General features: G+C 35.2%; 1 protein-coding gene across 2 annotated transcripts in view; it reads right to left on the reverse strand.

Annotated features, from left to right (window-relative positions):
* Positions 1 to 1,181: 1,181 nt before the first annotated feature.
* IGSF10 (immunoglobulin superfamily member 10) overlaps positions 1,182 to 12,576 on the reverse strand; it is a 252,301-nt gene continuing 240,906 nt past the window's right edge. For both annotated transcript variants that reach the window (XM_053710042.1, XM_053710043.1), the window contains 2 exons: positions 9,334 to 10,237; positions 1,182 to 4,597 (listed from right to left, as the gene is read on the reverse strand). In XM_053710042.1, the coding sequence (XP_053566017.1) occupies positions 2,689 to 4,597; positions 9,334 to 10,237 (2,813 nt within the window). In that variant the 3' untranslated portion in view covers positions 1,182 to 2,688. The remainder of the gene's footprint in view (positions 4,598 to 9,333; positions 10,238 to 12,576) is intronic.

A 12,576-nucleotide genomic window follows, 5' to 3' on the forward strand; every position in this document is an offset into this window, starting at 1 on the left:
ACCTGCAAATACCCCACCACAGTAAAACCCACCACTCAACCAACCCCCAAAAATAAAATATCCTAACTCTAACAAAAACTTTAGCTACCCATTGCCCTGAAAAGGCATTTGTATGGGCATTTCCCTTATAAGGGCATTTAGCTATTTTGCATTGCCCTGAAAAGGGTATTTAGCTCCATTACGAAAAGACCAAACCATAAACTAAAAAAAACCCACCCAAAAAAGTTTAAAAAATCCTAACACTAACCCCCGAAAATCCACTTACAGTTGCTGAATTCCCGCTTGAAGGATCTTCATCCCGGCAGCTACATCTTCATCCAGACAGCAACATCTTCATACATCGCGAGACCAGCATCTTCTTTATCCCTGCGGAAGTGGAGCGGTCGATGCGTGGAGGTGGAGGTCCAGGCAAAGGTCCAAGGCGGAGGTCCAGATGAAGGTCCAAGGCGGGGGTCCAGTCCGAGGTCCATCGTTCCAACGTGAAGGTCCTCTTCACGTGATCGTCTGCCACACACTGAGGATTGAAGTGCAAGGTACCCCTTTTATACTGGGGGTACCATTGCATTCCTATTGGCTGAAAATTTTGAATCAGCCAATAGGAATTTGGACTGCTAAAATCCTATTGGCTGTTCAAATCAGCCAATAGGATTTAAGCAGCTCTCATTCTATTGGCTGATTCAATTCATATATCCATCCATCCATCCATAATATCTATCTATCTATCTATCTATCTATCTATCTATCTATCTATCTATATATATATCTCTCTGCCTGTCTGTCTGTGTCTGCCTCTCTATGTTCATCTATTATATCTATCTATCTAACATCTATCTATCTATCCAACTATCTATCTATCTATCTATCTATCTATCTGAGAGAGATTATTCTGCAATTTACAGAAAAAACAGACGTGAAGAAGTTTTGCTGGATAAATATAGACACACATGCTATATACTATACATTTTTTTATACAGTTTTGTGAAAAAAATAATTTACCAGTAAGTATATTTTTATTTGACCCTGTTCTTCTATATAACATCTCATCCTAAACAAAACAAAAATAATTTTATATTGGACTTCATTTCATCTGTTTAAACATTGTATTTAAATTGCATAATAGTTTGAAATATGTATTCTACAGTAACTCTTCAATTATGAACAAGAACAGTAGCACACATTGATTTTCTGTGGAATATCAATTTTATTCTTCATCTGCTGTAAAAAAAAAGGTGTTTTTATTTTTAATATCCATTTAAATGTAAATAAAATAACATTTATAATAATTACATTAAAAAGTACTATGGTAATAGGCTATTGATGATGATGCATTGACAGGTGGTTAGTATGTTGGTATGGGCTGGTTGCATTTAGCTGTGAAGTTGCTACTGCTATTTTTAACACTGACATGTTAGTTTTTCTTTAGGTAAATATAAGTGACTTTGTAACTGATGTTATAAAAAGTCCTGGATCCTCTTAATATAGCGTTTTACAGGATGCATATACTATTAAATGATTCTGCACAGGTCCATTTTGTAGACAGACAACTGAGTGAAGAATTGCAAGATTTCTTTTTTCTTTTCTTTTTTAATTAAATGTTGCAAATGTTATATTTAAGTTTAATATTTGTTTTAATGTAAATATAGCATATCCATAATGTGTCTGTTTACGTCTATGATATTTAGCAATACCATGTCCTGAGATTGTTTATAGATATGATACCAACATCAAGTGTATTTTTATCTAATATTATTCTCTTTTAAACACTATTATGCAATAGAAAAGCTCCTTAAATGTTGACTGTGTCAAATTCAGCCTTCAAAACACAGGTAAACTGAGATGTATCTGGAATTTATTCCAAACATTCTACCCTTGGATCAATATATATTAATAAAATATTTATAAAAAAAAAAAAATTTCCATTTGAGTAAAAACCAACATGGTTGTTTGAACAAAGTAAAAGTTTCAGATTTTAGAAACATGATTTCAGAAAGCTTGTTGTCTCTGATATGTAATGGGCACAAACAGACACAAATACCTGGACTATTTTGGAGCTGCCATTGTTACAATATGTATATAAAATACTTTGCATTTTCTGTTTCAAAATTACAAAATAACCAATGTAAATAATAGATATTTATATTGTTACAATATCTGTTATTACTATTGCTTTTTATAGCAAGTGTAAAGTACTGTACATACATCAAGAAAGATATGCAAAAAGTAAACAACCACTCCTAGATATTAAATTGTTTTATAAATATTTGATGTGCCCTCTTATTAACAGATTATGCCATTAAGGTAACATGAGCTGTAAATAAAATACACTTGGTAAGTGGGAGCGCAGATTGTCCATCATCAACATTTGAATATACTCTTTGATATAGTGTAATTCTCTATTTTCACAGTTTTTTTATTTTTTTTTTATTTGGTAAAAGGGGTAAAAAAAAGTGCCTTGGCTATCAATTCTCAATTTTTTTGCAGATGCTTAAAATGATAGTTTTAATGAAGTCTGTCCTTTTTCAGAGCCTCTTGCATCAGCATTGTATTGTAAGTCTTTATCTTTTTAAAACATGTCAAAAATCTGGATAGTATAAAAGCTGTTCCATATTAAACCTATTTTTAAAAAAATCAGCTAAATCCATATTTTTATTTTGTTCATTAAGAAGTCTTTATTTGTTCTTCAGTTTATCAAATTACTCTCAAATATGTTGTGCTAGTATCAGTACCAAGAGAATTTTTTGCTATGCATTTGTACATTCCGGAATCAGAACTTTGTGGATTCTGAACAACTAATGTGCCTTGCGGATGAAGAAGCTCAGTTCCTGTGGGACGACCTTTACTAGCCGTTGATAATACAGAGAGGTCTGGTAACTCCCAGCTGATCTCTGGCTTTGGTATCCCTATGGCCATGCAGTTGAGATGTACAGCGGAGCCGACTCTTGTATGTAGGCTCTGTGGAGGTTTATTTGTAATCCTTGGAGGATATGCTACAATCATAACAGGCACACTAATTGCTGCCTCCCCTGCATTGTTCATAACTTTACAAAGATAGTTTCCTCTATCATGGATGGTTGTGTCTTGAACGACTAAGGTACCATTTTCAAACAGCATATATTTTCCATTGACGTGAGGCCTGTCTATCATATAGCCACTTGGAAGGGTCCAGATTACTCTGGGCCTGGGTATTCCATCAGAAAGACAATGTAGGGCAAGTGTTTCCCCAATAATACTCTTTATTGGCCCTCTTGGATGTGTAAGAATTGTAGGTTTCTGGCCAACCTCCAAAATAATGAGCTTCTCAATGTAACCAACCTTGTTCCTCGCTGCACATCTGTATTTTCCTGCATCATCTTTTGTTGGACTATAAATAATAAAAGTACCATTGCTTCCTGTATGATATTTAGAATACTTCTGTCCATTTAAAAACCGTGTCCCATTTGGCAAGAGCCATAATATTTCTGGAGCAGGATTCCCATCTGCAAAACAATTTAGTATGGCCATTTTTCCTGGTTTAGCTATTATTTTCTCATTAAATGGATTCTTAAACATTGGCCTTCTAAGCATATCAATGACTTCAAGCTGCACAACTAACATGCTTTCCCCTCCATCATTACGAGCAACACAAGTGAATTCAGCTGTATCTGAAGGTCTTACATTTCTGATTTCCAATGTTCCATTCATATGCACAATTATTCTACTTCCATGATATGGTGCCGTCAAGTAAATGTTATCTGGCATAATCCACATGACTTGAAGTGGTGGTGATCCTTCTGCTTTGCAGTTAATGAGTTTTCTAGAGTGTTTTATAGCTGTGTCTGTAATTACTGTTCTATTTGAGTACAATCCATTTATAAGTGGTGGATTTGATAGAACTTCCAACTTTAGTAGCTTGGTGTCATCGCCTGCAGGATTACGAGCCACACACATGTATTCTCCAGCATCCAGCAATTTAACTTGACTTACTGACAGGGACCCATTATCATGTAAAACATATCTTTCATGAGAAGTTGCAATCATATCACTTGATGGAAGTAACCAAAACATTTTAGGTTTGGGTTCTCCATTAGCTTCACAGTCTAAAACAGCTGTTTGTCCAGCTCTTGCTTTAAAATGTGTCTTTTGATTTAGGGTAATGCGTGGAGCTGCTGTCACTACTGTGATGTGCACTTTCATTTCATCTTTACCCAAGGTATTTTCAGCATAACATATATAATCTCCTCCTTCATTTATACCTACTTTATTAAGATATAAAGTTCCATTATCAAAAAGAATGTATCTTCGTTTCCGTCTACCACTGTCATCAGCTTGGAGTACATTATTTATCAAAGTGCCATCTGGCAAGCTCCAGGATACTTCTGGTATTGGCGATCCAGAGACTTTGCAGTCTACCTTAAATTCTTTTCCATAAGGAACTTCTTTTATAAGCTGGTGTTTTTGAATGATTTTGGCAGGTTTCATTGTCACACTCACTTTCATCAATATCAGGTCATCTCCCATTTTATTTCTTGCTACACACAAATAATCGCCTGCATCTTTCTCATTCACTGATTCAACAACAAGGGAACCATTTGGATATACTTGAATTCGGCTTCCCATTCTGGCAAGAAAAAATAGAAAATATGTAATGAATATACATAGATAGGTCGATTTTGCATTAACTTTATGGGGCATATTTATCAAGCTCCGTATGGAGCTTAAAGCCCTGTGTCTAAAGATCACTGCTCCATAACCTGTCCGCCTGCTCTGAGAAAGTGGACAGCAGAGATCGGGATGATTGACACGCCCTGCTAGCGGCCGAATGGCCGTGAATCTGCAGGGGGGCAGCGTTACACCAGCAGTTCACAAGAACTGTTGGTGCAATGCTGAATGCGGAGAGCGTAATGCTGTCCGCATTCAGCGATGTCTGTTGGACATGATCTGTTGATCGGATCATGTCGGACAGACATTTGATAAATAGGCCCCTATGTATATAAGTTTTGCATTAACCACAGGAATTGCATATATAATCTCACACTTTTATTCCTTTACTAGACTGTTTCTTATGATCCATTACACTGACTTGCACAGTGCACTAACAATAACGCTAAGGTCATGTAAAAAGAATGCATAATTTTAACTTGTTTTACACAATAAAACCAATTTACTCATACTTCCTAGATTGCCATTATTGTAGAATGGTGGTGAGATGTTGGTACATGTGATGTTTGGGCCAATGATAGCGCTTCTAACCTTGACAACAGAACTGAAATCCAACAAAAGCAATGATTCTATATATGGATTTATTGCATAAACCAACATGCATCAGCTTCTACAGTACTTACATGTATGATTCTATGTATTTTGCAAATATTATTGTTTGTTTAAAACAAATGATACTGATCAGCTTCTCAATTCCATTTACCTTTTAGAATTATATGTAAGAAACACATTAGTGGTAAGAAGTATGACATCAAATTAGTGTGAAGAGAATTATCTATCACTCTTGCTGAGAAATTTTTCCTGCTACAATTGTGCGGCTGGCCACACAGCTGTAGTCAATAATTATTATGTTTGGTTCATCCACAATGTAGACTCAGAGACTCAGTAGGTAGTTCTGAATACTGGATATAAATGGAAAATTACATTGTATGGGGTTTTTATTATGTGTGTAAAAACATCTTTAAAACAGGGTGTTCTATTGTAAACGCACCGATTACAGTTATAGGCAGTAGAATAAGAGAAATCTTGGAAGTAGGATACCAGAACATATACCAATATTTTCAATAGCAAGAGAAAAAGCAGTAGAAGCAGTATCATTGTGCTCATATTATTGCGTGCAATCCAAAATATTACTTCCACATCTCACAATTTTGAAAACATGGTATTAACTATTGGTGCTTGTTCTTATGCATTCAAATATACCTTCAAATACTATGGAAATGAAATGGGTGGATAGAATATTAGGGCTTAATAAATGTGAAACAAAGGGTCAATAAGAGAAGCTAGGGTACTAGGCTGATAGAGATAAGGTATATGACATGGGAAGGGTTAAAGAGTCAAGGGTGTAACTGTGTGTGTCTGTTAAGTCTAAAATATAAAATTAGCATGCAAGGTGCATAGCAAATAGCTTAACCAAATGCTACTATATATCTATCTATCTATCTATCTATCTATCTATCTATCTCTCCTAAAAGCATACTTTAAAACTTAGTGAAGAACTGCAGTCTTATAGCTTTGTTTTAGCACACCATAGCAATAGCACTCGAGCGAAAGCCAGGACTTAAATTTTTCAGTGCTCCCCATATATGAGAGGCATTTAGCATGACTGCACAATCTAACTTGTAGATGTCAGCGTGCTCTAGGCTTTCGCTCGAGTGCTAATATTTTACTTGTAATATGGAATTAAAAATGGAAGTGCTATTGATTGTGCTCTAGTGATATTTAGGCACGGTAGTGATACCATTTTTACGATCCACTTGTTATCTAGGCCATATTCAGGCTTGCATTGCAGAGGCTTGCCCCTCTCCTCCAATATATATCTGGGAATTGCACCTTTTAATCTATGTGTTTTAATACAAAAGTATCAATTATGCAGAAATATAATTTTCTGATAAATAATTCTTATTTAAAAAATAAGAAATAAAATGTTTTAACATATTTAAATGCTGCTCTTTTAGAATTATAATATACTGAATATTTTTTGAATACATTGTCTTTTTATAAGTTTATTACAGCATCCTATATTAATTCAATGTAATTAATTAATAATTGTATTTCTTACTTGTAAATATATCTTGTTCGTTAATGGAAGTATGATAGTTACAGAGCTCTTGCAGCCATGTACTCACTGATTTGTCATGATTAAGGAGCAAATAAAGTTTACCACATGGTGACTTTTGGTTATAACTTAACCATTAACCATTTTGTATGGTTTGTACAGTTATGATGCTGTAGGAAAAGAAATAACAGAGATGTCTTTGTGCTCTCACAAGTAATTTCAGCTTCAGTCTCCTTAGTTCAATACAACATTAGCTGATAAACAAAACATTCTTTGCCTGGTAAGGGGTTATTTATCAACCCTAAATAATGTGCTGAAGCTGACAAAGCTCATATTGTTTTAACATGTCTTTTGTTTGGGTTCTTGTTATCCACACAGTAAACCAATGTAATGGATCTATAGATTGCCTATTACTGAGTTTAAACAATATGATTTCATCTTCTGACTGACATAATAAGCCTGAATACTGTGAGGCATTGTTTTTTTTTTGCTTGTTTTTTTTTTAAAAAGGAAATGGCCCTAGGTTAAACTATTCCAGTAAAGGCATTTTGTATTTCTTTAATGGCTAGATTACGAGTTTTTGTCGGTAAGGCTTGCGGGGTTAACGCACAGTTTATGCTCACCGCTCACCTACAAACAACACTGGTATTACAGGTCTCTTTAAACCCGGCGTTAGCCGCAAAAAATTGATCGTAGAGCAAAATTTAGCTCCACATCTCACCTCAATACCAGCGCTGCTTACGGTAGCGGTGAGCAGGCAAAACGTGCTCATGCACGATTTCCCCATAGGAATCAATGGGGATGATTCGGCTGAAAAAAAGTGAGCTGGTTGTACGTGCTCATGTACGATTTCCCCATAGACATCAATGGGGAGAGCCGGCTGAGAAAAAGTCTAACACCTGCAAAAAAGCAGCGTTCAGCTCCTAACGCAATTAGTAGGGGGGGGCTTGTAGTTTAGGAGTTAATAGGTTTATTATAGTGGCGGCAGAATTAGGGCTTGAAAACTTTAGTATAGTGGGGGTGATGTGGGCGGACAGCAGATTAATAATATTTAAATAGTGTTTGCGATGCGGGAGGGTGGCGGTTTAGGTGTTAATAACTTTATTATAGTGGTGACAATGTCAGGGAGCAGCGGAATAGGGGTTAATATTTTTTTAAAGTTGCGGCGATATTGGGAGCAGCAGATTAGGGGTTAATAAATTGAATATAGTGTTTGTGATGCAGAGGGTGGCAGTTTAGGGGTTAATAGGTAGTTTATGGGTTTTAGTGTACTTTTTAACACTTTAGTTATGAGTTCTATGTTACAGCTTTGTAGCGTAAAACTCATAACTACTGACATTAGATTTTGTTACGGATCTTGTCGTTTTAGAGTTTAACACTCACTTTTTAGCCTTACCGCAAAACTCGTAATGGCAGCGCTATGGAAGTCCCATGAAATTTTTTTTACGAGTGCAGTACTGACGTTGCGGTACAGGCTAAAAGGCTTGGGGTATAGCTATACCGACAAGACTTGTAATGGCTGTGGTGCTGTTTTAACACTCAGCATTAAAAAAACGAACGCACAACTAGTAATCTAGGTGAAAGTTTTTTTGTATTTTATTTTATACTTTTATTTATTTTGTATATTTTTCAGTAGTATAGGGTCCCTTTCTAAACCCCAGCCCAAATGTTTCTGCAGCAAAGGGCTCGATCCCTCACTCTCCCTTCATAACCATAGCCCCTCCCTCCTCTGGTGGGCTGCCCACCCGCCTTGCTCCTTACCTGCCGCCACTCCCACTCGGCACCAACAGGTGATAGTTACAGAGAGTGACACAGACAAGTGTCACTCTCTGTATCAATTGGTGATCTGGCTTTATATGGTAATGGAGCACAATCAGTTCCCCTTTACCATATGAAGGCAGATGCCTTCTGCCCCCTGGTTGCGGGTCCTGCTGTCTAAGCTGACAGCGGGGACCACAAAAGGCACCTCTGTTCTGAACGTAGGTACTACATCAACACAGTACACTGGGCAAAGTACTATGTGATGTAGTATCTATGTCCATATGGCGCAAGGGGTTAAAGGACCATTAATACAGTAGAAATCCATAATCAAAAAGTGAATGATAAAAAGACAATGCAATAGCACTCACTCTGAATTTTATATAAGCAGTAGATTTTTTTTTTTTTTATAAATTTCAAAATGTACTTAAATTTTCCTGCACCCTGTATCATGTGACAGCCATCAGCTAATCACAGACTAACTTGCGTATACACTGTAAACTTTTACACCTGCTCAGTTATAGCTGGGGCCTCAGAAAGTGTACACATAAAAATACTGAGCACGATTAGATAATGCAAGTAAATTGGACAGTCTCTTAAAACTGCATGCTCTATCCAAATCAAGCTTGATTTTAGCTTTAGAGTCCCTTTAAGAAACTGATCAATTATCAGGAATAACACAGATACAAAATTAAGGGGTAGATACATAGCGCTTTAAACAAATTTAACCATCCTTGAGATACATGAAAATCCTGCATAGGAAGGTTGTGAGTCAACTACAGTAAATTTTTCATTGTTCTGTTTATATTTGTTCTTACCTGTGCCACTGATCTACTACTGCTTTTGACGGTAGCCTCCATAGTATTCTTGGTTTTGGTTCTCCTGTTGCAGTGCAGTTTAGCATTAGTTTACCTCCAAAACTCATCTCTGTAGTCTTTGGAGAGGCATTAATTATTTTTGGAATCGTATCACTGCTTTGCACAACGAGATTAACAACTCTCCTTTCAGATCCGGTAGAACTGGTAGCAATGCACTCATAATGTCCACTGTCAGAAGAGGCCACATTTCTGATAAAAAGTGTCCCATTAGAAAATAGGAAAAGTTTTGCATTTACATAATGCAAAGGTTTCACTTTTGTCCCATCAAAAGCTACCCAGTAAATGCTGGGATGAGGGTTTCCCTTCACTGTGCAAGGGATTTTTAGATTCTGCCCTGGTGTAGCATGAAGAGTTTCTCTTTTCTCCTCCACAATAAATGGAGGTGCAGCAATTACTTGTATCTTTACTGTAAGGGTATCATCTCCAGCTTGATTGGTTGCTATACATTTGTAAATCCCACGATCATATATTGTTGTACTTTTGATTGTGAGCGTGCCATTTGACTGCATAAAAACACGAAGGTTGTTCACTGTAGTTTCAGATGCAATGGTGCCATTATTAGCCAATATCCAGGTAATGGTAGGGAAAGGTCGACCCTCAGCCTGGCATTTTACATTAACAGAACTCCCTGAGTGCACTGTAATCTCTTTATATCTTCCCTGTAGTATCCTTGGTGGGTATGTTATGACAGAAAGTGTAACAAGCAACCGGTCAGAGCCATGTTGGTTTGAGGCCACACACAGATATTGTCCCCTATCCTCTAGGCTTACACTTGGAATAGAGAGGGTTCCATTAATAAAGACTTCCATTTTGTTTCCTCGTCTGACTTTAGATAAAAATGTTCCTGTGGGATAAAAGGGTATTATTACTTTTATTGTTTCCGCAATCTGCTTTTAGAATACATATTTAAAACATTGATATAGATCTGGTTATATTTTGTATCCTATAATGTCACCATGAATTTGAAGAAGCTTGGTATCAGCATATCCTTTATATCAATGATATGTACCAATTCCCCTTATAGGCTGCATAGGCAAATAATCATGTGGGATGCACAAGGTATGTCCTGGCTTGTTGCAATCAACAAGGCTGAGCTTCATAAGGGACTACTTAGCTGCCGATTAGACACCACTACATTATGCATTCTTAATTTATCAGGGCTAGATTGCAAGGGGAGCGTTATTTAACACTCCCGCTCTCATGCTAACTCCACTAGTAAGCTTTTTACGCGTGTCGGGTAGCGCTCGTAGTACAAGTTGAAAGTAAACTATTTGCGCACAAGTGCTAACCCGATACACGCAAAAAGCTGAATATATATATATATATATACACATGATTTATATATATATATATATATATATATATATATATATATATATATATATATATATATACACACATACAGATATATATATATATATAGGAATATCAATTTATAAATACATATAACATATTCCCCTATGTGCAGAACATTGGAATGTGAAATATTTACTGTAAATACATAGTATAACACTATTAAATATGAATATTACATAAATATAATTTTACATGTTTTCATCTATATATACATATAAATAAATTCATATATACACACACACACACACACATATATATATATATATATATATATATATATATATATATATATATATATATATATATATATTAAGAGATAGGTATATGTATGTATCTCTAGGTTAATGCCCTTTGCCTACCTGAGACCTCATATCTTTGAGCCCTTATAACTTGTTGGGCTATATTTGTTTTGAATAATTTTTATTAGATAGTGTATTATGAGTGTAACTGTACTTTGTAATGTAGTTTTGGTGTGTTTTGTAACACTTTTTTGTTTTGCGAAACAGTTAACCAGAATTCTGGGACCCTCAGTCATTTATGTAATAATTATAGTGAAATATACTTTTTGCACATGAACTACAGTTTTAAGTTTAATTTTGTTATAAACTTTTTTTTTTCATAAAGGGATAGTTCTTTGTTATAAATTATTTTTTTTAAATAATTTCTCACCTAGAGTACTGTAGGACTGAGATAATTTCTTTTGGCAGCCAAAAAAATGTTTCTGTTCTGTTTATATTATTAACTGGTTAATTTTACACAAAATCAAATTTATTTTCCAGGTGATTTGTGTATTTTAAAATACATACAAATTAATTTTAATGTAATATAAACTATGGGCCAGATTACAAGTGGAGCGCTAAATTAGTGTGCATCTTCGCGGGCGTGCGATAATTAACCAGCTAGTGATCAGAAAATTAACCAGAGATCCGATCTCTAGTTTATATTCTAAAAGTGCCCCAAATGCCCTCATAATAGAGGAAATTAGAGTTTTTTTTATTTAAAAAATTTGTTTTAGCATTTTTTTAAATAAAAAAAACAACTGCACTAGGCAGTTTTTGGTGTCTAAAGTTGGTGGGAGTAAGGTGTTGGAAAAAAAACGGCACTGAAAAGTGCCTTTGCATTGCCGTCTATGGGAACTGTGTGTTCCCAGTAAATATATATGTATATTACTATATACGTATATATTTATGTGATAATATGTATATATACTCATATTTACACATAAATATATACAGTATAAATAGTCAAATACATATATATTTAAAAATATGCTGTCATTGTTGCGGTACTTAACCCTTCGCTTACTCTGTAATACCAGCCCACCTTAGGGTGCACTAGTATTACAGAGTGAAAGGCAAATATCTCTTTCATGAAAGCAATATTTAGCGCATCATTTGTATTCTGTCCCTATATGTTTTAAACGTTATTTTAATGGCAACAATGGGGTTTGCAGTTCAATTATTTTGAAAAAGATTAATTCTAGATAAAGTTCTAATCTGACTGAGAGTCAAACCTACAATGGAGTAAACCTTAACCAAAGTTTTTTTAAGAAAACCTGTGCCAGTGTTGATTAAATAGTGTTGAAGTAATAATTGAAAATAGCACTCAAACACAAAGCTCACATTATCATCCACAGTGGATGTTACAGACAGATGGCAATGATTTTTGATATTTTCATGTTATATTTATAGCATACTGGACCAGATTACAAGCAGCATGCTAATTTCAGATTTCGCTTGAGCGTAAACTTCACTAGAAACAATCTTTTTGCCTGCGTAGAAATATATATTTAATAGTAAAAAAAAAAATAATAATCTATGTGAATAA

Source organism: Bombina bombina, chromosome 4 (genome assembly GCF_027579735.1).
Source record: "Bombina bombina isolate aBomBom1 chromosome 4, aBomBom1.pri, whole genome shotgun sequence".
Classification (NCBI taxonomy): domain Eukaryota; kingdom Metazoa; phylum Chordata; class Amphibia; order Anura; family Bombinatoridae; genus Bombina; species Bombina bombina.